Raw genomic sequence first — 27,042 nt, 5'->3', positions numbered from 1 at the left:
CCCCCCCCCCCCCAAGTAGTCAAAAAGTATCCTGTAGCTTGTTTTATATACTAATTTAAACATACGAACCCTAATATGCCTAATAAGTGTTTTTCAGTGTCCTTCCTCTTTCACTTAATTTTAAAGGTGATCAACTGTGGAAAGCAGAAGAATATCCTGGTTTGTTTCAGTGAAATGGATGTAAATGTGAGAAAGAATAGAGAATAATATACTCTTTTTCATGCTTTTTGTTGGGAACTATTAGCAGGATCTTACTCGTTCTTTCATAGAAATGTGTAGTTCTCAATTAATTACTGTTATTTTACATAGAACATACATGGAAATGTCATGGTTGCTTTTGTGCCTTACAGGTATGAATAGCATAAAACATACTTTTTGGAGGAAGACAATTCTACAGTGTCACTGTTATGTATGAAAGCAGTTGTGATAGAGAAATCAATACAAAAGTCTGTTGATGCCTTTTATTTTTACCCCCCAGTAACTTAAATGAGATACAAAATAATTCACCTAGAGTTATCAAAACATTGGTATCTTGCATGGTGAATCTTAGGCTAACAGTGAAGCTTATTCTAAATCGCAAAACAGGCTTATCTCAAAGCAGTTATCATGAATCCCTCTGTCTCAGCAAGTGACTTGCAAGATCCAGAAGCTCAGTAGCTCCCTCTGCACCCTGTATCCTGTCCCATTTACAGACTTTTCAGTGCAGTTGTGTCCTTGGTTGGCTCCCAGGCAGTATGCATCTGCAGGTATCTTACCACTGCCTCTGTTTTAAACAGATACTACTCTGTGAGCAAGAGAAACTCTGTGATGATTGTGTTAGGTTATAAGTGGTTCTCACTTTTCCTGTGGCAGATGCCTCTCTGAAGATTTTTGCCTTAGTAGTTCCTGGATCTTAATGGCTGTTGCCCATGGTTCATCACCCTGTCCCAGTTACATTGTCTTGTGATTCTAGTCTGTGCTGCTCTTCCCCCTAGGAATTTTCCATTCTGTTATCGTTGGAGTTCCAAGCCCCAAACTGCAAGTAGCCTTTGATAATTTTCATAGCCTGAAGGAGGAAGGATATTTATTATATTATTTGTGGTGCTTTAATGTCCTTCTAAGTTGAGGGCAGACATCCAGATGCCAGGTATCCAGTCCTTAGTAACAGGACATACTTAATGAAATTAGTGGGATCTCAACCATAGTACACAAAAATAAACTAGAATTAATAAGATCATAGGTAGTTTCGTGAATGGTTACACTGTTAAATAAAACTGCATGTTTCCTTGTCACTGCTGTCTGATTCTTTCCTGATCAGATAGTGAGGGACTGGATATTCACTTTCTTTGTTCCCTTCTCTTTTCTGTCTCTTGCCTTTCATAGCTTTGAAAAATTATTTGGATAGACTTTTTAAAAATGGATTTCATATCTAACTGACTTCAGCTCTTCAGCATTTCATATTGACTGTAATTTTGGAAAACTGTAAAGGTTTTTCTTATGTCATTTATCAGGTAAAATACTTCTTGGTGAAGAAGAAGGTTTGGAAGATGATTCTGAAACCCGCTCAGATGTCAGTGCTGCATCGTTTGCAGGTAGCTGGCTTTACCTTTAGCAGTTCAGTCAACCTGTGGTACTACACGTTGCAAATCCATTCTTTTATTTCTCTATGTAAAATATTAAAGTGATGTGTTATCGTGACTAGGAAGTGGATGGGCATTCAAAAGACATGCTAACAAAACTGAAACCATAAATACTCCTGGGTATAAAACTTATACTTACCTAATGAAGTTGACTGCATTCTTTTTAACAGATAGGCTGTCATATTGAGCTACTGGTATGGAAGTAATGGCATCTCACAGATGCTTATTTCCCTACCTGTAGTTTAAGTGTTTAGTTATACCATTTCCTTAGCCTAGTTTAATATGTGGCTTACTATGTGGTGTCCACATCAAGAGTGAAACACGAGTTTAAACACTTGATTGACTCATAAATGTCTGTGTTTTGCAGCTTCTATGAAGGGTGAGATAACGAGTGAACTAGCTTCTTCATCAGGTGTATCAACAGCTGGATCAGTAGGGAGTTCAGCTGCTGATCCTACTGGACATGATATCATTACTGAGCAGCCACGTTCTCAACATACATTACAGTCAGACTCTGTAGACCTGACAAGCTGTGATTTGACAAGTACAGCTACTGAAGGGGAAGAAGATGACGTGCTTAGCCAAAGCTCCAGCCAAATCAGTGCTGTCCAGTCAGATCCCACTATGGACTTAAATGATGGTACACAGGCTTCCTCACCAGTTAGTGATAGCTCTCAGACTACTACAGAAGGTCCAGACTCTGCTGTAACCCCTTCGGACAGTTCTGAAATTGTAAGTGTGCAACGGGCAGAGGGGGGATCCCCTTCTACTGAGGGGCCTGACATATCTCAGAGCTCTTCCATGGAGGGTCCAGACTTGGATTCATCTACTTGCTCGTCTTCTCCTTTTCCATCCTCAGCTAGTAACAATGGAAAGGTCAGCAGCTCACACCTCTGTTGGAGAGCTTGACCTCCTTTTAACACTTTCACTTCAGTAGTAATTAAAAACTACAAAGCTGTAATCACTGTGTTCACTGGGTAGGTCATATGAACGCATTAACAGATTGTCACTCACTGTAAGAATGTCAATATCAAAGACTTGGCATAAATATATCCTCCTAGTAGCATAGCCTTCATTTTGTATAGATATTTTAATAATTGTTTTGGTGCCGGAGGTCTAATGGAAGTGTTAAAGGGTGAACAGTCTATTTGGAATGATAGAGGAATACTTTTGGAACCTAATGCTTCACAATGTCTTCTGCCTGTGCTTTTCCACTTGGCAACGTGACTCTTTTTTTTTTTTTTTTTTTTTTCATTTTTATTCCATCTTAAGGATTTCTCCTATACTGAGGAAATACTGCATGATTTACTAATGTAGCAGTTACATATCTAATAAACACCTGAAATATGCATACAGTATAGCTATTTTAAGAAATCTGTCGCTTAATCATGTGTATTGTGAGGTTGTAGTAAAAGCAGGAAAAATACAGTTACTGGGAGCAAGAGCAAAAAATGCAAAAAGGGGAAAACTTAGAACTTCTTAGGTGTTGTGTGTTTTTTGTTTTCTCCAAACATCAGAATTTTGACTTAAGTTCACTGATACTAACTGTGGAAGAGTAATAGTCTCTTACCAGTACAAAACATGGTAAATTTATAGCTATAATAAGCAAATACTGCTGCAAGTGTGAGGATTCAAGAACCAAAGAAGTAGTGATAATTACTCTCTGAACTAAGTGTGGGCAGTGTAGAGGCCAAAGTGAGCAGGCATTTATTGAAAAGTTGTGCTTATTGACGAGATGCATTTCTTGCAAATTCTTATGAGGCTGTTGCATATGTCAGTTTGCATACTGTTTACAATCATTAATTACAAGTAAAATTATTTTTTTGTAATTGACAGTCTAAGTGGTTGTCCCACTTACCCACACACAGGCTTTTTAATGAACAATTTGCAGATGCTTATAAATTCAGCAAGTAACTGAAGAGCTATCTTGTTTTCTGATAAACTTACAGTGAAATGTTTTTTACTTTTACTGTCTTTTATTGCCACTGTTAATTTTTTTGTCTTTAAAGGTTATTTTTCCATATGCCTACTGTCTATGTATTGCATTGGTACAAAAGGTCAAACTCTCTTCTGGAAGTGTCCATTTCAGTAGTCTCTGGTTTATAATGAAGGAATTAAAATATATTTAAACTTATTTGTCCTTTTTTGTCCTACACAGTGTGTTCTCAGTTTGACTTTACATATCCAGGACAAGTGAGGTTATGGGAGAGTTTGGCAGCAAGGGACAAATTCAATTTGAGACAGTAAAGGTGCTGGTTGTGATTTGTAACTGCTGAGGTACAGGGACAGTTGTGTTTGGGATAAGGGAGCAAGGAGAGCTGCAGGGGAGGCAATGCACCAAGTATTCGACTTTCTTACTGTTAATATCGAAGTTCATGGCTCAAGTGAGAGACTGTCAGAAGGCCTCTAATAGCCCAAACTATGGCCTCTAATAGCCCAATGCTGAAGGAGCTGGGGAACTGCTTTGGGGCCTGCATGCAACTGTACACTAATATTTATCAGGCTCATATTTGATTTCAAATTATTTCTAGATTACTAACACTGCATGTTTGAGATTTAATACTGTGTGTTAAGCTAAGTTATTTTAAGTCCTGTCCTTGCACTGTGTAGGTTTTGGAGGGTGCTGAAGGACAGTATTCTGGAATGCAGATTGGGCAGCTGCAGGATGAGGACGATGAGGCTGCAAATATTCTCCAAGATGATTCATCAGAGTCTTTCAGAAATTCTTCTGTTGGTATGTTGATAAAGGGGGAGGATGGGGAGGGGGGGACAGACAGACATGGAACTGGTGACACCAGGCAGGTGTTACAAGTGCATCTGCTGTCCAACTTCTAAAGGACTGAAGGCTCACATAATGGACAGGAAAAATAACTAGAATGAAATGTAAAATAAGGAATATATTTCAACACTTCTAATGAATCACTTGTTTTGATCACTGCTAGTTTATTTTTCATGTTTGTATAGTTGAGTTCAGTTGAAGTGCTTTTAATTTGTGCCTGAAATGATATTTCATGAATTGCCTTTTTCTAAAGCTCTTCAACAGCCTCACCTGTTGAAAACCATGAGCCATAGTAGGCAACCTTCTGATAGCAGCGTAGATAGATTTACATCAAAAGAAGATGCTGCAGATCCTGGTGATCACGAAAATAAGGTGAGAAGTAGTCACAGTGGTCTTGTTTAAAGTTTAAAACAGCTAAGTTTTTTAAAAAAAGTTACAGTTATGATGAAATAAATCAGTGGTAAATGTGGGTAGCCTGTATATGGGGTATACTTAATCATAGGTCAAAAGAACTAAGGCTGAATAGTACATCTGAGTTACAGCCTGAATTTCACTTAACATAAGGTGAATACACAAGTGTTGATAACTTGAATGCAATCACCAGCAAAACCATAACAGAACACAAACCCATTTTGTCTGTACATTAGTAGGGTACAGTGATACTTTATTACCCAGAATGTCTTTGTGCTGATTGCTAGCTATGTAGGTAACTTCATGATCTTCTCAGAAATTATGTCTTACTTTTTAAGCCTCTCTTTCTGTGGAGAGGCTCATGCCATTCTAACCACAGGTTACCGATTTCCTCTTATAGTTTTTTGACTTTAGCTTTGGACCTTGTTCTGGGCTGAGGCAAAAGGAGTTTTGTTAGTGACAGGCAGAGTTATGTCAGCGTGGGCTGCTGGGGAGCTCTAAATGTGAAACTACAGAAGGTTGTCAGGCTTCTTTGGGAACAACTTGGGAATTAATTGCTTCTCATACAGGTTTCCAAAGGTCATTGTTTGGTGACAAAAAGTTGTTTATCAGACTCCTTCAGATGCAAACAGCAAGTCTAGGTAATTCAGAAAATACAGAATGATTGTTGTTTCTATGTTAAAATTAAACCAATTCTGACAGTGGATTAAACCAATTCTGACAGTGGAAATTTCTGAAAACATTACATTTTAAGGCCTTTTTTTTAAATACATATTAAACATATTCTTTATTACAACCTTTATACATTTGGGGATGTGCAGTATTTCTAAATCTTGTTATGCTTAATTTTTTTTTTTATTTAAATTGAAGATTAATTTTTATGTATATAAAAATTGGGATTTGCCTTCAATAGCCCTCCAGGGTAAAAGGAGACATAGGTCACTATACCGATGGAAATTCTGCTCCTCTAGTGCACTGCGTTAGACTTCTCTCAGCCTCTTTTCTACTTACTGGGGAGAAGGGAGGTAAGTTTCTGGTCAAGACTCATTGGTTTATTGTATCTCTCGGTGTATAAAGTCGGAAATGTGATCAGTTTACTCTGGCTCGTTTTTAATCTCACTTTATTGGAGATTTTGGGGGTAGGGTTTTTCTGTGACAGTCCTGTTTTAAATGATCACACCGGAGTACAGAAAAACCTAAAACCACTTAAAAATTTATGCCATTTTACAATGAATCCCATTTTGAACCATTGGGCATCTAACGAAGTGTTATGGTAACTTAACTTGTAAGTCAAATACTTAATTACATTTACAATTTGTAAATTCTTATGAGACTTAACCAAAGGGGCCATGACAGTTTATAGGTTGTATGAAGCTGCGAAGGTATAATCTAATATCAGTATTTCTTTCTATCAGTGTTGAGTGCCCAGTTTGTCCCATTATAAAAGTATCAATACCTCAGTAAGGAAACAATTTTCTGAGTTGTAGATCATTTTGTGGAAACTCCTAAAACCAAGTTCAGAGCAATGTAGTTCATTCAAGTACTTGCCTTAGTATTTTTACAACGATTTTGTTTACAATGCCTAATTTGTTTTAATTAAAACAAGATTAAAAGTATCTTTTTTTAGCTTTATCACTCAGTTGTGCTTGAATTCCATGTTAATTTCTTCGAATGTACTTCAGGTAGAGGAAGTGCTGTTGTAACTATTTGTCTTTGGGAATGTAACTTCATCTTTTAAATGATTCAGCTGTAGTAAAAAGCAGAGAATTGACCTTAAGATTTTCAAAGACCTAACTGAAATCTCAAGTTGAACTTTTTTCTCCACTTCTGATATCTTCCAGCATTTGCTTAAGTTAGTGTGGCCATTTTTCATGTGTTTTTTCATCTGTGATTGTCAAACAGAAGCTTTTTGACAGTAAGTGATTGTTAGAGGAGGCTGTTGGGCCTCAAAAGAGGAGTCACTTACCTTTTCAGCATAGTAATAAAATGTTAGTAGGGATTTTTCAGAAATCTTTTATGACACACGTTGCTGCTTCCATTTTTTTCACTAGGAGATCAGTGTCACAGTCATTATAGATGACTGAAGAGAGCATTTAAGCTGTTTGGTTTTTCCCCATTTCTAAACTGTTATGTGTTCGTGTGCTCTGCTAACGTAGTGTTCTTGGCAAGACAGTGTAGTAGCTGTATTCTCAGCAATGAAGGAAGTGAGTTGGAAATGTGTGAGGTTATTGGTTAGATTTTTCTTCTTTTTTGGGGAAAAAAGAAAAAAAGCTGAATATAACTGCTGATGCTGATACATTGGAACTACTTGCTCTGCCTTCATATTTTTTGTCCAGGCTAAGCTATTATATCATAGAGATACAATTTTTTTTTTCTTCTCCACAGCTTTAGTTCCTGATAGAGATGTGAGAGTCAGTGTAAAAGCCCTGGCAGTAAGTTGTGTTGGAGCAGCTGTTGCGCTTCACCCTGAGTCTTTCTTCAGCAAACTGTATAAAACACCCCTTGAAGCAATGGGAGAAGAGTATGGTATGTTGCCGTTCACATATTCCATTTTAATAGTGTGTTTGGGTTTTCAAATAAGTGAGGAACCATCTATACTGAAAACTCTAAATCCAGTTCGGTATTTGCAAACAAATATTGCACCGATTGGAATGAACATGCTATCTGCACTAGTAGTGCATGGGGTGAGATTTTTTTTTTTGTAGTTAAAGTTAAGTTTCAGTCAACAAACTTGTACAGCTTCTGACAAGTTGAAGCTGTCTTAGTACAACTGCTATATAGAATTGGTCTGTTTATCTTATAAATGGTTTCTTCTAATTTATTTCAGGCCATCTTGTAGGTGGTTTCTAAGCCATTAGGTTCATTTTTATGAATGCTACAGTATGATCAGCAGGGACCTGGAGCTTTCAACTGCTTTGATACTGATAGTGGCAAAGGTGTTGACCAAAACTCTTCTTAGAATTCACCAGAGCATTTTGTGTACAATTGAAATAAATCACTAGTGGTTTTTTTATGTGATCATTGGTCTGGATGGTGTGAATGATCTGTAGATTACATGCAAGAGATCTCTGAAAGGTAGAACTAAGATGGGCGTATTGTGAATATGCTGACATTAATTGTACAATAATTGATACCTCCACTGAGACATTTTTAGGGTTCAGTTAAGTCTAAGACTAGTATTTTTAAAATAAAGTAGTTTTAACTTATTTTCTTAGAGGAGCAGTATGTATCAGATATTCTGAACTACATTGATCATGGAGATCCCCAGATTAGAGGAGCTACTGCCATTCTGTGTGGAACAATTGTCAACTCCATTCTAATTAAGTCCCGCTTTGATGTGGAAAAATGGCTAATAAACGTCAGAAACTCAACAGGTAACAATTTATTTTAAGAGTGTGTGTGTTTTTTAATGCAACCAAGTTTTTCTTTTGTTTCATTGCTTTAAATTATTTTTTTGTTAGGAAATCTCTTTTCCTTGGTAGACTGCGTACCTCTGTTACAGAAAATGCTGAAAGATGAGTCCTCTGTTACGTGCAAACTGGCTTGTACAGCTGTGAGGGTAAGCAGAAGTAGTAATTTATTTGCACCACCACAGGTCGCAGCAGTGTTATTTGTTGACTAGGATCCTCCCATGCTCAGGTAGCAAACAATGAGTTCTTCCCCAGGAACTTTATTCTAGAAACAGGGATTCAGGCACAGAAATGGAGGAACAAACAGCTGGAAAGTAATTCTGTTGGTTAGATTGCGTAGCAGTTCATGGTATTTCTAGTCATGAATGTACTGGAATCAGCTGTAATGTTACATTAATCAGCAATAGGATGAGTGCGTTAGAAAGGATATCTAGCCTAAACAGGGAAGTGTGAACGTGTAACACCTGGTTGTAGCCTGTATTTGGAGAGCAAAAATTAAATGTGAGAAAGGTGATTTTTCTGAAATAATGACTTTTAAAAGTGAGGGAACTCTCAGGAAAGTAAGTGTTTCAAATTGGGTGAAAGATCCATCAGGCAATTGTTAAAATAGAGACAATAGCTGAATTTGTGAGTAGAACTTAGAGCGTGTGAACCTTATTTCTGTAATAAAAATCTGTGGAAGGTGTTCTGTGAAAAAACAGAGGGGTGAAGGAGTGAGCTTTTTCTTGAGTAATTTTCCAGAAAAGTAGAACAACAAGGACAAATTGGAGGCCAAGGGAAATTAATTCACTGGGGAGAGGCACAGAGTGGCTGACTATTGCAGCTTATGGGTCAGTCAGGCAAAGCATAACTTTTAGTAAAATGCAGATAGTTCATGTATGGGAAGTGGAATTTCTTGTGCTAAGAGGAGGGGTCTGTGATGCAACTGAGGGAAGGAAATCCAGTTAGTTAAATGTTGCTATCTTTTTAACCTTCTGTTCAATGATCTTACTGTTTGTATATAGTGGTTTCATGTATGATTACACTTATGATTATGGCTTTTTAGATGACTTCACTAGAATTGTTCAGTTCAGGCAACTTATACTAGTGAATTTTGACTTTTTCTTTCTCTCAGTATATAATGTAGCCTGACTTCATACCTTTTGGCAGAAATGTTCTAAAGCATTTTGGGTTGTTAATCCCCAAACAAGAAAGTACATTTTTGTGTAGTTAAATAAGACACAGAAGCGTAGAGTTCTGTAATTTTTTCCAAAGATCACATATTTTGCATATAGTAGAACAGTCATTGAAATGAGGAGGTATGACTTTTTGTTAAAACTTTGGAAATCAGAACCAGGTGTTTAAAAATACCCTGTGGAAATTAGGAGAGATTGTTTTTGAACCGACAAGAATATAGTACTTGAGGTGTTTAAGTTCTGTGAGTTTTAGACCTTACTCTCTGGAGGATTGTCCTCTGATCTCTGAGGCTTGTGTTCCTCTTCAGAGTTTAAATTCAGCAGCAGATTTTATCAGTTCACATGGAGCTAGTGTCCTAGCCTTACAATGTACCTACCTCTGGTACTTTCTTGTAGCTCTTAAGCAGTAACTTTTTTTAGTATTCTAAATAGAACAGATTTTTATGATCACTTACATAGTTCGATTCAGAGAACCTCTTCTGTGATATAACTGAAAGTTGTTTTTTCTTCTCAGCATTGCATCATGAGCTTATGTAGTAGCAGTTACAGTGAACTAGGTTTACAATTAATTGTTGACCTCCTTACACTGAAGAATAGCTCATATTGGCTAGTAAGGACGGAACTTCTGGAAACACTTGCAGAGGTAGATTTCCGGTAAGTTGTTATATTTTTCCATGAGTGTTGTAGCTGTAGTGCAAAGATGCTGTGTATAGGAAGCTGTAACCGTAATGGGGCAGTTTCTTCTGAAGCATTAATGAGCTTTATGAAACTAATTCAGACCAATCATTCCTATAAGGAGTGTATGAATTCCTTTGTCAAGTTACCATTGACTTCACTAACAAGCCCAATCGTAGTAACCCTGTATATGAGTTTCTAGTCAGTAGTCTGTTTTGTCAAGTCGTCTGTAAATCTGTGATCAGAGAGAGACAATATAATCTGGAAACTAACTTGGATTTTATGTCCAGTTGTGTGGTTGTTTTTTTTTTCCCCCCCAAAAAAGTCTCCGACTTGTTCTCCATTATTGTCAGATCTCTTCTGTTGCTCGGTTTCCGTTGTACTGAAATGAATACAACTTCACTTCCTTTTCTTGCATTCCTTCATTCTCTGCCGGTTCTTCCAAGCTTAAAGACAAAAGATGTTTATATGAAAATTCTTCAAGTTACCCTTAATCATACAAAATTGGACTTTTTCTGAATAGTGATATTTGGAATGTGTTACCATATTTTCAAAACAGTCTGATTTTTCCATGCATGAGAAAAAAATAAAACAATCACAATGTGTAAATAAAGGTTTTTTTTAACTAAAGAAAAGTACTTCTTCTGTTACACTAGCCAGATAGTAGTTTAGCAAATAGCTTACCTTTAGAATAGGTAGCAAAAAGTGTGTTTACTTCCTACATTCTCCCTGCAGTGGTATTTTTAAAAAAATAAACAAAAAAGAACCCTGAGAGCACTGAAGGGGAGAAACAATATTTAACGTTAACTAATGTACTCTAAATACTCTTTTGCCATAGGCTAGTCAGCTTCTTGGAAGGAAAAACTGAGAGCTTGCACAGAGGTATTCATCATTATACTGGTGTAAGTAAATTATTCAATCTGTATATTGTGTTTCTGGATGAAGGTACCAGTGCAATTTCAGCACTTCGTGTTTAAATTCTATCAACACTGATCGTTGTTGTAAGTATGTTGTGTATAAGTAGGCTCGTGTTCTGAGACTTGTTACAACTAGAAAAATGCTTTACTACTGAGATTCAAATATCTTGGTGTTCTCTGGTGTGTTGGGGGCGGTGTTATGGTTTGTTATTTTTTTAACTTCAAAAAATTTTTGGCATTTATGTATTTAAATACTGTATTTGGGAATGGTACGGTAAAGATTGTCTTGCAGACTTGTAAGACAGATGAAATCTCACTTGTTAACTATCTTTTAACAATCTTGTCAAATGATGAAAGTGTTCAATGAACTTTACTGTACTAACTTATTTTCTAGCTACTAAAACTTCAGGAGAGAGTGCTTAATAATGTCGTAATATGTCTGCTTGGAGATGAAGATCCAAGAGTGAGACATGTAGCTGCAGCCTCATTGATGAGGTATATGTGAGATTATGTTTTGCTTGATTGTTTTTTTTTTTTTAAAAAAAGGATTTTAGAAAGATATTTGCACGTTACTGTGTACCTATAACTAAAATAATCTCTCGGTGGATTTTTTATGTTTTTGTTTAAATGAGGGATAGGAGACAAATGCAACTTTATGGTACCTGGGATGTGCGTCATTCTGAATCATCAGACAATTGCACTTTGCTTTTTATTAGCATTACAATTACATTCTGAGGATCACTTTGTTTCAACTTCAAGTTAGTTTTCTGCATGCTGAAGTGATTTGTTCAGTATCCTGACAATAGTTGATGGACTTCAAATGTTGCAGTTCTACCCAGTTGTCCAGACTCCCAAACATTATAGTTTCCACATGATTATAAGTAATATATCTTAAAACTTTCATGCTCACTGATATAGTAAAGTAGCTAATCTTGTTTAAAAAGCAGCTGTTTGCTACAACCTACTACAGTTACAATTGCTGTCCAGATAAACTCACCAAACAGTAAGGATTAGTTGGTGGCTTATTTATTAGAATTCAGGGGCTTAAGTTTTGTGTTTAAAGTTGGAAGCATGTGATACTGAATTCCTGGAATATTTTATTGTCAGAGGAGTCTCGTTCCTAGTTTTTTCAGACTATTCATTGCTGTCCATTCCTAATAACAAATAAAGGACAATGAAACCTTAAAAATTCTGCCGCTTAAAAGTATTTGTATTGCAGAAACAGGGCAGCAGAGAAATGGTTTACTGTTGCATCATAGTTAGTATTTGTTGCTTCTATTCAGGGACTTGATTTTGAAATTGAGTTATTTTGTTAACTGAGTGGTAACAAGTTAGAGTTTTTCTGCATCTTCATGTTGACTTAGTGATAGGGTGTATATTAAGGTAGGAAAAGACTTAACTGCCCAGGAAAGCTGCTGCAAGCTTGCAGAATCACCTTGAAGCATCCAGTATGGGCATTCATTTGAAGTACTGTCAGTGAAATTACAAAAAGTGTGTACTGTAGTTTTTCAGTGTTGTCCAAGTTGAAAATGTTGTTGCTCAAGAAGGCTGGATCTTACTGTATATTTAAGTTTTGCCACATAGAAATCAGGTGGTGAAAAATTATCATTTTCAGGTAGAAATTAATTTTCAGTTGACATGGATATCCATGGGGAATATATCTGGGGAGACAGGGGAACACTGAGATAGAAATACTCTAGCAAAATGATCGTTGTAGTGTGTATAGGTAAGTATATAAAAGATTTATTTTAACTACCATATGTCTAGAGCAGTTCCTTTGTCCTGATTTGAACCCCTTGATTATAATGAAGAGCAGTTGTATAGAGATGAATTTGGCTTAACAATGAGTTTTAGCAACAGCTTTTGCTTACAATTTGATATGTGTAATTAGTGTATGCAGCTTTCTGAACTGTACATTAAATGTATTTTAAATGTACTTTAAATTGCATATTAAATAATTTCTGAATAATACTTCTCCTTTTTGACAATTATCGTTAAGGCTTGTTCCAAAGCTGTTTTATAACTGTGATCAAGGACAGGCTGATCCAGTTGTGGCAGTGGCAAGAGACCAAAGCAGCGTCTACCTGAAACTACTAATGCATGAAACACAGCCTCCATCTCACTTTGCGGTGAGCACTATCACCAGGTATGTTACGTGTCTTGTCTTGCTTTAAAAGCAACGTGGACCCAAATTTCAATTTGTAATGCCTAGAATAAGTAAATCCTACAAATCCATGTGCTTATTAATTCTTTTTCCATTCTGTAGGAGCATCTGTGGTAGTTTCAGGCTCCACAGAAAGAGTCTCGTGTTTAAAGAATAAACTGGTGCGTGGGTTACTAGTGATGTGCTCACATTTTTATCGTAGGGAGTCGTTGTTCTGTGATAAACTTTATCTTCTTTTCATCCTGAGATCACCCTATTTGTGCATTAAGTTGCACAAATAAATGCAGCTTTGCAGGCTAATTGTGTGTACACATTATTGTTCTTCAGATATGTTGATCTGGATTTATAATTCTTCACATCCTGTTTAATGATTGTGGTTGTAGAAGTCTGTACTGCCTGTATAATTTAAAAATAAATTCTAATTTTGATAGTGTGATCTTGTTGCTGTATTTTTGCTGCCAACTATACTTTCCTAAACTCTTCTGTTTAGGTATCTTGTCTTATAGACAGTATGAGTTGTATATATTTTTGAGGGCTTTTTGCTTCTATCAATTTGTCATACAAGTTTTTAATTATGTGCCTTTTCCATATGTGACCCTGATCATGTCACTCAGGATTTATATACTATAGTATGGAAACAATAGAACTTTGTGGACACTGTTATTTCAGATACAAAATAGTTGTTTTTCTATAGCAATAATCTTTTTACAGCAATAATGCAAAGTTTGTGAACATGCAAAAATGTTAGATGGATTTGAGCAAAAGCAAAGACTAATGTTAAATTGGTGGTGATTTCTAGAGCACCTAGTTAGGTATTGAGAGCTGGCCTGCAATTTCTGTTTGCTAACGAAGGGATTTGATTTATAAACTAAATTGCTTTTGCTAGTACAGAAGCAAAAATATTAAAATAAGGTGATATTTAGAGTGTTCTCAGATTTTGTATTTTATAAGTAGTCTATAAAATAGATAATAGTCGTTTAAGCCATAATAATTTTTGATTGAGGTGTTTCTTTTAAGTACATGTTTTAGTAGCATAAATATTTTGATTTCAGAACATATAGAGGTTACAGTATGCTGCAAAGTCCAACAGATGTCACTATGGAAAACAATCTCTCAAGGGTTATTGCAGCAATTTCCCATGCATTGACGGTATCCACTACAAGAGCACTTACGGTGAGTTTTCTTAGTTGCTATAGTGGCTGACTTTCTCTTTTCTCTTTTTTGGTTGCTTTCTTTAATTATTTCCTGGCTGTATCTGTATCTGAAGCTTTGGTACTGCGGCAATGGCAATAGTAATATATTTAATTCTCGTGCTTAAGATATTTTGTTGTTGTTGCTGACCCTTCCAGTGATGAAACCAATTCAGTTCTTCATGTTAACTTTTCAGTTTGGCTGCTGTGAAGCTTTGTGTCTTCTCTCTACAACGTTTCCAGTCTGCACCTGGAGTGTGGGATGGCACTGTGGGTATGTTCCCTCACCTGTTATTCAAGCTTCTAAAAGTCATGTTTGCAAAATGGAAGTATACCTATTTAGGTATTGGAAGTTCTGATTTAGATATATGCTATTGTTGTGCAGTATGCTATATATGTGCAGTTGTTTAAGAACTTTTATACAGAGGAGTGTAACATCAGGTTGTCATGATATTGTCAGCACTTTGTCATCTCTGGAACCACAGTGTATATCACAAGGATTGACTGCAAGTGCCGTGATAGAAAGATACATGTGGTCAGTATCTATCAAAATAAGTAACAGGAGAAAATTTTCCATGCTTTTGAAAGGATGTTTATTTTCAAGATATTGTGTCTTGTAGTATCTCTTTAAAATCAGAACATCATCATTTTCACCTTGATCTCATGTTTATGTTGAAAAACAGTAGATAAAGGAAGCTGGTTCATAATTGTTTTTAACTGTAAAAGTGTCAGGTGCATTTAAATTGTTCTTACTTGGCACACTAAATGGGAACAGCAAATGAGATGTAATACTTAAGTGTTACATAGGTAATATATGATAGCCTCAAAGTACTTACATTCTGAAGAGTTTCTTCAGAATGTAACTGTACAGTTGACAACTCCAAAGCTTTGATCTTGCCTAGGATTATCAATGTACTGTACCACATGAACTGTAAAACCAGCTACTGAATATGTGCGTGTGTGGAGCTGTTTGTTTTATTAAATAGATTTAACATAGTTTGTGTTGATTTTCTTCATTGCTGCTGTTGTGTTTCTACTTTTATTTTACTCTTCTGGTATCCTGAAACTATTGCAAAATTTTATCTTATTTTAAAAACAAAACAAAGCCCCCAAACCCAACAACAGCAAAAACCAACCCTCCCTCAGCTGCTTTTCTTGTTGGCATGCCCGTTCTTCCCTTGCTGGCCATACGTGTGACATGCTCTGTATATGCCAAAGATGTCCTTTTGAGCTTGAGGTCCACTTTTAACAAATGAAATGGGTTCAGATGTGGGCAGTACTTAGCTGGAAAATAAAATCAATGCAGAATTGCCACAATGTGTCTTCTGCTCTACCCAGCTTAAAAAAATGCTATTTTAAGATGCATCTAATATTCATCAGTGATGCAATGACATAACCTTTGCCCTTTCCTCTGATTCCTTCTTTACAAATTTTTGGCATGTGTTCATACTAATTTGGATTGTAACTTTACTTTTGTGGAATGATGCGAACATTTATCATTCTAGGTAATAAGAATATGATAACATGGATAATAACATGAGAATTTTGCCAGAATTCTTTTCTGTCTTAAGAATTGTTGTTCTTATGATAAAAAAGCTATTGGAACTGCTGCACTCCAACTCTGTACAACTCAACATGGATTAACTCATGGGTTTCTAACTGTGTGTAAAGTAAACAACACTTGCATATGAAATACTTTTTAAAAAACAAAAAAGAGAGGCACTGTAATTACCTGTGTAGCTTTGTCAAAATAATAGCTATCCTTAGTGTAAATTTTATTTTCTGAAATTGCTCTAGTTGTATTAGACCAGAGTGACTACGTTAGAAGACTTTTTTTAAAGTGAAAAATTATCCTGAAAGAATTCCTTTATTTACAGGTTGCATAAAGTCTTTTCCTGAAAGAAAGTTAGTAGTATTGTGCAAGTCTTACAGCTTTGAAATGATGTGTGTAATTCCCATAGTATTCTGACAAACATATTTTGGTGATCTCTGCCTCCTCTTTTTGAAACTTGAGTTGTGTGGGAAAATCTGATTTTAAAATTATTGTAAAGGAAAATATGGAATGCAGCAGCAAATTACAATCTTGGATAGAGTCCATCCATAAATCTGAATGATTTGATGAATTACAATTGTTTTAATTAAATTCTTATCACTTTAAAACAATGTCTTGTTACATTGCAATACTACAGCTTACGTGTCCTATCCCTACCTTGCATATGCACAAGACTTTTAACTGGAGGTAGTTCAGGACCATTGTGGTTAGCAATTAAATACAAGATTCTTCAGTTTATCAGTAGATGTCACTAGCAGCTTTGATATTTGCTATTTAAAAAAAAAAGTAATGGCTCTTCAAGAAGAAGTATTGTCAGTTCTCTACTGCAAATTAGTTTTAAGTCCTACTTGAGAATTAAATGTTTATTTCTCTAGTACTGATTTTTTAATTACTTTTTTTTAGATTAGCAGTCTACTTGACTGTTAGTTTTCTTAAGACTTTAAACTTGTCAAAAGGGGGGAAAAAAGTCATGACTTTCCAAAATTAAACTTCCAGTGTTTCCCAGCCAAGTCCTTCAGATGAAGCTCAGAAGGGCTGCACCATTGGAATGGCCGGCATGGTTCTGTCTCTCCTTTCGTCAGCATGGTTCCCACTGGACCTCTCTGCACATCAGGATGCTTTGATTTTGACTGGAAATTTGCTTGCAGGTAAAGCAGAACAAGAAAAGTAGGATTGTCGTGGTATTTTTACCGTAAGCATCAGAAGGCCCATCTGTAATGCTATTCTGATTGTACACAACAAAATACTTGCAAGATTGAGCAGAAGAAATAAGGAGGGAACTTCTTGCACCCAGGAGGCTTGAAGATATTGCCTCCCAAGTTGCAAATTTCCTCTAGTTGCCAAACAGAATGTGCTGTATACTTAGTGCAGACTGGGTACAAAGAATTAACATTTTTTAGTTGTTGTTTAAAACTGTACCCCTATTGCTGGTTTTGAAAATGTAGACGCTCTTTTTCTATTTTAATTTCTGTTCATACAGAGATGATAACATGTATACCTCTAAAATTTTCTGATAATTCCAAGTTTTTATCTTCTTCAAATAATGTGATTCCTATTGCAGCAAGTGCTCCCAAATGCTTAAAGAATCCGTGGAGTGCTGAAGAAGATTCAAACCAAGGTGCTGCAAAGCAGGAGGAACCCTGGCCAGCTCTGGCAGATCGAAGTCTTGTTACTTTAGTAGAACAGCTCTTTTCTCACCTGCTGAAGGTCATTAATATTTGTGCACATGTAATGGATGATGTTGCTCCTGGCCCAGCAGTAAAGGCATGTATTGAAAATAAATAAATAAATTTGTGTGACTTAAATACTGTTGTGATACAGACCTTTTCAAGGCTCCATATTTTAGAGTTGATAGAGGGACTATCTAATACGTTGATAATATGACTCCAATATGGATAGGAAAGCAAGTAACATGAGAAGAACATGCATATCATTCTTCCATGTAACAGGTTTCTCTTTAGTTCTGCAGTGTTCGTAATATTACCTTGAACTTTGAACCTTTTATTCCCGGTGACTTTACTTGAAACATTAATTCAGTGAGGAGTGTGTATAGTAAATGGAGTATTGGACTGCGTACTCTGGTAAACAACTGTTGACTTTGGCTTTGGTTGACTGACTGTAATGCACTGAGCTGCTTTTGGGGCTAAAAATAACTCTTCTATCTCTTGAATATCCTGCAAAATATTTTGATTTCTGAAACAGCTCATATGAGTTATGGGTTTGGGTTTCTGTTTTGTTTGGGGGTTTTTTGAGGCATCTACATTTTGAGACTGATTTAGTGACTGTAGGGCAATGTTATTAGCATTAGTAACTACTTCATATTTTAAAAATGTGATAATATGTTTTTTGACACTCCTTTGTCTGGAATCAAAAGAAACTTTAGTCATTGAGATCTAATTCCATCTCACTGGCTTATGCTGAAGTTGAGAAGGAAAGTAGGGAATATATTAAACAGCTTCTTTTTCACCCAGGAAATTCATACCCTGAACCTGGGAGTTCAGACACTTTAATTTAACTGACAGTTAAATAAAGGGGAGTTTAAACAAAAGGTGAATATGCTTGTATTTGTGTAGAAGAGGAGAAAAGCTACTTGTGCATAAAAAATTAATAAAGCTTCTTTTAATTCTAGGCAGCATTACCTTCTCTCACAAACCCACCTTCTCTTAGCCCAATTCGGAGAAAGGGGAAAGAGAGAGAGTCTGTCGAACAGGCGTCTGTGCCAATGAGCCCTAAAAAGGGTGGTGAAACGAGTCCAGGTAGACACACTTACTGTTATTAACCCTCTCACCTACCATCCCCACCTAAGTATGGTTACAGCATATAGAGAAGAATTAAAACTGAGTAACTTGTTTTCTGAAGTTTTAGTTCAAAAGGCTGGCAGACTTACTGTTAGAAGTTCTTTTCAGGACTGCATTGCAGCAAAGGTAGCTGTGGGTGGGGTGGTCTTTACTGTTTTGTTTTTTATGAAAATTAACTGTACTTTTCAGAAGCAGGGTACTTCTGAATCCTTTTCCTCACTGGTTTTCTGAATCTACTCAGCTATTGACTAAAATTAAGAAGTGATTTTTGCATGTATTTTGCTTCAAAGAAGTTTGAAACTTGCTTTGCAGCTTTTGGCAGGAGTAACTTAAATTGCTGTTGGAAACAAGATTCTGAATCTTGAAAACTTTTTTTTTCTTAGTAATGAGTGAAGGAAATGGGTGTTAATTCTGGTTTTTTAAATTGTAATTGCACTTCAATAATAAGCCCTGTGGGTTAGTTTCTCTTATCTCAGAGGGCTAGTTTCTTGGAATGCTAGTTAATTTTCTAGTTGTACAACATGTGTTTTTGCAGTTTAAAATATGCATGTGGATCAAAAAATTCATGCTGTCTAATAATTCAGGTATGGTAAGTTATGTTAAGTATACATGTCATAAGCACACTAGAAAAAATATGTTGTGCTAATGTATACTATTCTTTTAAGCTACTAGGCAAACTGATGCTGCTGGGCCTGTTCCAACAAGTAAATCATCTTCAGTAGGAAGCTTTTATCATCTTCCATCATATCTGAAGTTATATGATGTCTTGAAAGCAACCCATGCTAATTATAAGGTACTGCATGATATTGTTTGATTGAATTAGAATGTGGTTGGGGAGTCACTTTGTGTTTGTTTTAGACATGACTCTGCTTGTATTGAGACTCACTTGTTTGCCTGTGTAAACAGTTTACTCATACCCAAAAAAAAAAAAAAAAGCCCCACAACCACCACGAATAAAAAACAAAAACCAACCAAACAAAAATCCCTGATAGGCATTGTCAGTCTATTGCTTGTTTCTCTGCTGTCACTACTGCTGGTACCGAATGACCCTTCCTGGTTTGGCAATGCTGAATAGATCCCAATGTCTGTTCTCTCTGCAGTTTATTCCAGGATGGGTAAGCTTTTTCCTCATTAGGTCAGGTAACAGAACATGCATTACCTAGGGGCTTGGTGATCTGATTTGTACCTTCAGGGGCTGTATTCTTATTACACCTACTGTGTTTCTGAGAAATACATTATACCTTCTCCATTACTTGTCGACATCCTAGGCCTTCCCAGATGCTGTAACTTCCTCAAACTAGAAGATCCCTTTCTTTTTCTTAGTCAAAATGAAGTCCTACCTTTCCAGCAATTCCTAAGGCAGTCTAAGCTGTCAGTGGTGTTGATTAAACTATACTGAAATTTTAGGCAAAAGATCATTTTATGTAAATACCCACTTCTTTCTGTAATTTTTATCTCCTTGTGAAGTAATCATTAAGAAAAAGTGTCTTTTTACTTTTTGGGTTCAGGTTACTTTGGATCTCCAGAACACTAATGAAAAGTTTGGATGTTTCTTACGGTCTGCCTTAGATGTTCTGTCTCAGATCTTGGAACTTGCTACTCTTCAAGACATTGGAAAGGTATAAGATATCTGTGTTTTTTTTTTTGGTAGTTAAGTTGTCCAATATCTATGGTCCTTAATGGGAAAAAACACATATAATTGATTTTTAAATTGGTACTGTTGAGAGAGACAGTAGTCCTAGAAGTGTTGTGCTGCCATAATGTTGGATATAGTGCTAAAGCAGATTTTCCGGGTTATACTGCTGCTGTTGAAAACTGGAGTGATTTTTTTTTACTGTTTAAATTTCATGTGGAGATTTATCTTTCCAGTGAAATGGTTTGCCTTCAGTCATTCTTACTTTATTAATATGTTTAAATATACTCATGTTAAATATACAACACGTCAGAAAGCATACTGCTCTCCTTCCTCCCCTGTGTCTTGATATTTTTTCTGCTTAACTGTGATGTTAGGCGTTGTGGTATTTCAAGTCTAGGAGGCAGATCTTGCATTTTTATTTCTTTACATATTTCCACGATTTCCCTTAAATTAGTGTAATTTTACTTAGTAAAAGAACCTGTGCTATTATCCAGTTTTCATAGTAATGCTTTATATAATAAAGAAAAATACAATTAGATGCACTTGTTTTTCTGCTTTTCTAGTGTGTAGAAGAAATTTTGGGATACCTAAAATCATGTTTCAACAGAGAACCAACAATGGCAACAGTTTGTGTACAGCAGGTGAGGAGGTAATTTTTTGTGTGTTACTGGAAGGTTAACCCTGATGTCCTGTGATTATCAATTGGATACTAAGACTGGCCATTCTTTTAAGGGAAGCAGTGTGAGGAAACTGTAGCCCAGGTGGAGGAAACAGAGCATGTTTTCTTTAATTTTCATGACTTGTTCTGAAACTTGATACCATCTGAATAATACAGTTTTTCTTGAACTCCTTCCAGTTCAGAGAACTAGTTTAGCTAATGCTCAGAAAACAAGTTTGTTTCCTACCTTCCCAAATGTGTTCTGTAGCGAGTTAACTACATCAGAAACCTGGAAAGCAAAGAACTGCCTTACTGATGGATTTCTTCCAGGCTTCCAGTTAAACATTTGGATTCAGGTCATCAAAACTTAATTTCAGGAGGTGATCTTTAGTAGGCTATTTTGAATTTTCACATGGGAATAGCTTCAGTTGCAAAAACAATCATATCTTTTTGAGTGAGATGTGGATTGTTTTTTTTCCAGCTTTTTTCTGTTGTCTTGTATTTGACTACATGATCTGCAGTTTGCACTTTGACCTTTCTTCTTAAGTCCTTTGGGAGGATGAGGAGTCAAGTTTGTTTCTTTACTGAAACACTACCTTTTTTTTCCTTCCAATTTTCTTCTCTAGTTACTGAAAACATTGTTTGGGACAAATCTGGCTTCTCAGTATGATGGCTTGTCTTCAAACCCCAACAAAGCTCAAGGCAAAGCTCAACGCTTAGGTTCTTCCAATTTGAGACCTGGTCTCTATCATTATTGCTTCATGGCACCTTACACGCATTTCACACAGGCCCTTGCTGATGCTAGTCTAAGGAACATGGTTCAGACTGAACAGGAACACGATGCTTCAGGGTAACTTTCTTCCCTTATGATATAATGTTAACTTGAACTAGAATCTCTTTTTATTGTTTTTCATAAATGCAAGTATCATAGGGGAGCTAAGTAAGTTGGAATTACAGTATTGTAATTTCTTGTAGAGTTAAGCAGAGTAATTTGTCTTGGTAGTGAGATCCTGAATGCTACACTGTATTGATTATCACTAATGTGTTCTTCAAATCTAAGCTAAATCATTAAAATGAATATCACTTAAGGGTTGTTTTTTCTAAAGCATAATGGTTTTAGATGCTTGTGTTCAAAACTATTTCATTAATTTGCTAATTGTAGCAAATAGTCAGTAGTCTTAAAGGAAAGGCAGAAGGGTGACTAAGCAAAGACCAGAAATTCTTTCTCTACTAGGTGTTTGATGTCCACAAATCTCTGTGATCTGATCAAAATGTACTGTAGATTGTCTCTGTTGCTCTTTTGTTTTACTAAGATTCTTGAAGCAGGCAAATAGATAAAAGTTGGCATTGATAAAACAATATGCATCTAAGTAGGGTGTGTTTGTCCCTCCATTTTTTTTAATGTTTATGGGGTTTTTTTATCTTTTTAATGACAGATGGTTTGATGTGCTGCAAAAAGTTTCTACACAGCTGAAAACTGGCATTACCAGTGCAGCAAAACATCGTGCTGATAAGGTACTTGTGTCTATGTACTCCTGAAAGAGCTGTAACTTATATTTAAAACACTTTTTTAAATGTAATTTGGTTTTGAATGAGAGATCTGTTCAGATATTAGATCACTTTAAAATCTCTCTATTGCAGAATGCTATTCACAGTCACATTCGTTTATTTGAACCCCTTGTCATAAAAGCATTGAAACAATATACTACAACAACATCGGTACAGCTGCAGAGACAAGTTCTAGACTTGCTTGCTCAACTGGTTCAGCTACGAGTTAACTACTGTCTTCTGGATTCGGATCAGGTTGGTACCTCACCATTTTTGCAAATTTGTAATACAGCGATCTTGCCAACAAGCTTAATACTTACAGCAAAAATACTTGCAACTATCCATTCCTTGCACTATAGGTGAAAACATAGACTTAAAGGAGGGTAAGACTCAGTTCCCAACTTCCAGCCACAAAAAGCTCCAGTTTTCTGGTTTTCTGTTGCATATAAATTACTTTCTAAGCTCTGCAACAACTATTTAAGAACTGTTCATCAGATCGACTTTAGGAATAAGATGATGTGGACAAGACAGTCAGTGTTGTTAAATAAAATTTCATTTACAAATAGAAATACCTTCTTTCTATATTGAGAGACTGGACTTATGTCTAACTGATAGTGAACATCATAGTTGACAGCCATTGTTTTATTTTAATGATGGGGGGAAGCTAGTGGCAAATACAGTAGCCTGGATGATTGTCCATATAAGCAGTAAATTTGTAACATAAAATAAAATTTAAATATTTTATTTACAAGTTTTTTATTTACTACAGTATTTTTGTAGTTTATAAACTAGTATGAGTTGCAATACATAACTTTCCTGTAAGTTTGTACACAGATAAGTCTTTTGAATGCATGAATACTTTGGATTTTATCTTGGTTTAGAGCTAGATTTTTGGTTGATTCTTAACTTATTTACTATAATGTGTCAAATAACGTGTGTTACATGAGTGAGACGGAAAGTTAAAAATATATAGACTGTAGGTAAAATGTGGCATAAATTCATGTAAACTGTAATAAGCTCTAACATAAGAAGATTCTCAAGATCTTCTGTAACTGTAGAGGGAACACTTCATAACAATTAGAATGAACTATAAGTATAAATGATTTTCAGTGCCTCATATCCTTTCTCTGCTTCCAAAGCGTGCACTTTTATAGCTGTCAAGATTATTTCAAATGGCAATTAATGTCTCTGTATCTGTTACACACTTTATTCTCTCTTTAGGTGTTTATTGGATTTGTGCTAAAGCAGTTCGAATACATTGAAGTAGGACAGTTCAGGTATGAAATTATCAAAGATCCTTTGAACAGTGTGGATTTACAACTGTCTTATTCTGAAGCATGTAGTGATTAGTTTTGCTGGTTATTTCTACCTTATGAGGGAGAGTTACCTTCCAGGCAATGTGCTTGTTTATTCTCTGGCTCCAGAGACAGCCCTTTTAGATTATTTTAGGTTTCATGTGGCTGAAGAAGTCGGGAAGTAGCATGGGGGGGGGGGGAAAAAGTCTTAAACTGTGTTGTTCTGTTTCACCATTTGATATTTTAACACCATTCCTTTGGAACCCCCTCAAAGCTATGCTTTCAGGAATCAGCACTTCATTGCTAGGATTCAGTTGCTGAAGGGAGAGCTACTTCTTCCTATTGTGGATTCTGTGTGGATCCATATGTATTCTGATTGCCTGGTACGTTTTGTGTAGTACCTAACAGATCATAAGCAATGCATTGGAATTTTTATTGACAGCTATTTCTGTTTTTTCTCACACGCAAGAAGAGATAAGTGGGTTTTTTGCTCTGTGGGTCTCCTACAGAAATACTCCAATGCGTGTCATGTGCATTACAGTATTACATAGTATATTATAATATTAGTAACTGTGTAATGGTGAAAGCTTGAAAGAAATTCCTTGGGGTGGGGGGGGAACCGTAGTAAAGAACAGGCTACAAAAATACTGTATGAAAGCAGAACAACACATTCTTAAAAAAAAAATCTTACTGTAAAAAGTTTCATTTTTACTGAACAGAGTTGCACAATTCAAACTTGGCACTTTTTTTTTTTCCCCAGGGAATCTGAAGCTATTATTCCTAATATCTTTTTTTTCCTGGTGTTGCTGTCTTACGAGCGGTATCATTCCAAACAGATAATCGGAATTCCTAAGATCATTCAGCTGTGTGATGGTATCATGGCGAGTGAGAGGAAAGCTGTTACACATGGTAATTGGGGGGTAGGGAGGAAACACCACACAAAAAAAACCCAAGACACCAACACTAATATCAGAAATAGTCCAGCAATAAAAACAGTATTGAATACTAAGCTATAGAAAACTGTAATCATACTGACTGTTCCAGAAGACACTAGCTTTTAAATTTTTAATACATGAAATAATTCCTTCAGGAAGTTTATTGTACCCTACTGACACTGCTACCCCATATCTTGCATTGTACGTAATAGCAACAGAGCTTTTATTTGAAACTTTATTAGGTAATAAGTTCACAACATAGAAGTACTTTAAAGGCTTTGATTTTAATTTTCAGCCTTGAAGTAGAAGCGTCTCTCTCGTACTTTCCACTGATTCTACTGAGAAATACTTTATAAAAATACATGTTTTCACTCTGCAAGCATGGGCAAATGTGCCCATAATATGAATTTTCTGCTAGAAGTAAAAAGATGAACATCATTATGCATGATAAGTTTGGGGTTTGTGTTTTGGGGTTTTTTTTCTAGGGATGGGTAAAACCTTTAATAAACTAAAGCACAGTTTACTTTTAGTATCTGAACTGTTAGAACAAGAAAACACTTCAAGACTGACTTGTCTCATGCTAAACCAAACAAATCTCGTTTCAGCAATACCAGCTCTGCAACCCATTGTTCATGATCTCTTTGTGTTAAGAGGAACAAATAAAGCTGATGCTGGAAAAGAGTTGGAAACACAGAAGGAGGTAGTAGTGTCAATGCTGCTGAGACTTATTCAGTACCATCAGGTGAGAGAGGAGGACAAAGCGTCCTTGTTTACGGCCTATAAAAGGGTAACATTGCTTTGACTGCTAAAAATGCTTCAGGCAGTATTAATGATTTTGTATACAAAATTCGAATAGCTGGACTCTGTGTGTGATCTTTCCTTATAGAGAGAATAGGCTAAGATTTTTGGGAGTAGGGGAAAGGTTCTGCACTACAAATCAGTATTTCAAGTCAAATAACATATCTGGAATTTTACAGTCAAGCCTAGGTAACAAGGCACTGAAAAGCTCAAGTTAGGTCCACGATCTTGGTTGTGTTGCAGGTTGAATAAACAGAAGGTTAGTAGAAGAGTTGTAATAAATTAAGATTCAAGAAACTTAAAAGAATGGGATTAAAAGTAGGAAACATACTGCATAGAGATGATTTAGGTGTTGCTGTACAATAGCAGTATCTTCGATAACATTATAAAATATGAATTCTTTGAATAAGATAATGAAACCCGTACTTAGTAAGTGCTAACAACTGTTTACTTTGCCCCAGACCTCATGGGTCTGGAAAACATGTTTCTGCCTTGTAGGAGTATAAGAATTACTTTCTTCAATACACTTTGTTTAAAAGAAAAACATAAAAGTAGTTTTAAGAGAAGTGACATAATTAACATGGGATCTTATGGCTTATTCAGGTGCTTAACAAACTTAATGTGCTTTTCCTTTCATCATGTGAAAATGCAGTTCTAGTGTATGCTAATGTAAGCGATGTATTTTCTGAGAATAGTTGGAAAAAAGTCAGTACATCTTGTCAAAATAATTTGTTAGAACTGCATGTTCAGATTGGGGTAATTTTGTGTATCCACATTTTCTTTTGAATTTGTAGTTTTATAATCATAAAATGACTAATATAACTATATGAAATGACACTCTGTAGACACATGATGTGAAATAGTGAATAACTTTGTTACATAAGGTACTGCAATTGCTAGCAGATCCCCTTCTGACACACTTAACCTATTAAAGACCACCCATGCACTGCTCTTCCCACACCATCCCATTTGTAGTTCTTATTCTGTCCTGTTCTGCTTGTGCAGTGTGTCTAAACTAACCTCTGGACAGCTCTGTTGTTCCCTGGCTGTGGCTGGCATGTTCCGCAGTCGTGTCCATGTAATTTTTATTTAATTGGCTGCATTTCTGAATCTGAAGTACTTGAATTTCTTTTACAAGTGCTCTGTGTAACTGGTTTTCTGAACCAGATTCTTCTGTCCCACTTCCCAGCCTGCATATTAACATTGCTGCTTGCTGTGTCTTTGGCCTGTCTGTCCTTGAAAGTGCAGTCTCTATAACCCTCAAAACAGTAACACATTCAGCTACTAGAAGTGAACCTTGCCATTGGTGTACTCTCCTATAAACTTTTATATGAAAGTGACATATCTCAGGTGAATGAGCTCTATAAAAATCATAGAATGGTTTGGTTGGAAGGGACCTTAAAGACCATCCAGTTCCAACCCCCCTGCCATGGGCAGGGACACCTTCCACCAGAGCAGGTTGCTCAAAGCCCCATCCAACCT

At 36.1% G+C, this 27,042-nt stretch overlaps 1 protein-coding gene across 1 annotated transcript in view; it reads left to right on the top strand.

Moving 5' to 3' along the window:
* HTT (huntingtin) overlaps positions 1-27,042 on the top strand; it is an 84,384-nt gene that overhangs the window by 19,133 nt on the left and 38,209 nt on the right. The window contains exons 11-36 of the mRNA XM_009708844.1: positions 1,491-1,571; positions 1,987-2,351; positions 4,230-4,353; positions 4,652-4,770; positions 5,723-5,834; positions 7,195-7,335; positions 8,025-8,183; positions 8,271-8,368; positions 9,909-10,048; positions 10,908-10,971; positions 11,381-11,481; positions 12,986-13,132; positions 14,203-14,323; positions 14,538-14,614; positions 16,889-17,040; positions 17,454-17,660; positions 18,526-18,648; positions 19,356-19,483; positions 20,199-20,309; positions 20,890-20,967; positions 21,611-21,834; positions 22,421-22,499; positions 22,626-22,787; positions 23,754-23,809; positions 24,588-24,736; positions 25,368-25,504. Coding sequence (XP_009707146.1) covers positions 1,491-1,571; positions 1,987-2,351; positions 4,230-4,353; positions 4,652-4,770; positions 5,723-5,834; positions 7,195-7,335; positions 8,025-8,183; positions 8,271-8,368; positions 9,909-10,048; positions 10,908-10,971; positions 11,381-11,481; positions 12,986-13,132; positions 14,203-14,323; positions 14,538-14,614; positions 16,889-17,040; positions 17,454-17,660; positions 18,526-18,648; positions 19,356-19,483; positions 20,199-20,309; positions 20,890-20,967; positions 21,611-21,834; positions 22,421-22,499; positions 22,626-22,787; positions 23,754-23,809; positions 24,588-24,736; positions 25,368-25,504 — 3,455 coding nt within the window. The remainder of the gene's footprint in view (positions 1-1,490; positions 1,572-1,986; positions 2,352-4,229; positions 4,354-4,651; positions 4,771-5,722; positions 5,835-7,194; positions 7,336-8,024; positions 8,184-8,270; positions 8,369-9,908; positions 10,049-10,907; positions 10,972-11,380; positions 11,482-12,985; positions 13,133-14,202; positions 14,324-14,537; positions 14,615-16,888; positions 17,041-17,453; positions 17,661-18,525; positions 18,649-19,355; positions 19,484-20,198; positions 20,310-20,889; positions 20,968-21,610; positions 21,835-22,420; positions 22,500-22,625; positions 22,788-23,753; positions 23,810-24,587; positions 24,737-25,367; positions 25,505-27,042) is intronic.

The sequence above is a fragment of the Cariama cristata genome, unplaced genomic scaffold, assembly GCF_000690535.1.
Source record: "Cariama cristata isolate BGI_N322 unplaced genomic scaffold, ASM69053v1 scaffold400, whole genome shotgun sequence".
NCBI lineage: Eukaryota > Metazoa > Chordata > Aves > Cariamiformes > Cariamidae > Cariama > Cariama cristata.
The sequence above is the reverse complement of the archived record's forward strand: the minus strand, read 5'-3'. Positions and strand labels throughout refer to the sequence as shown.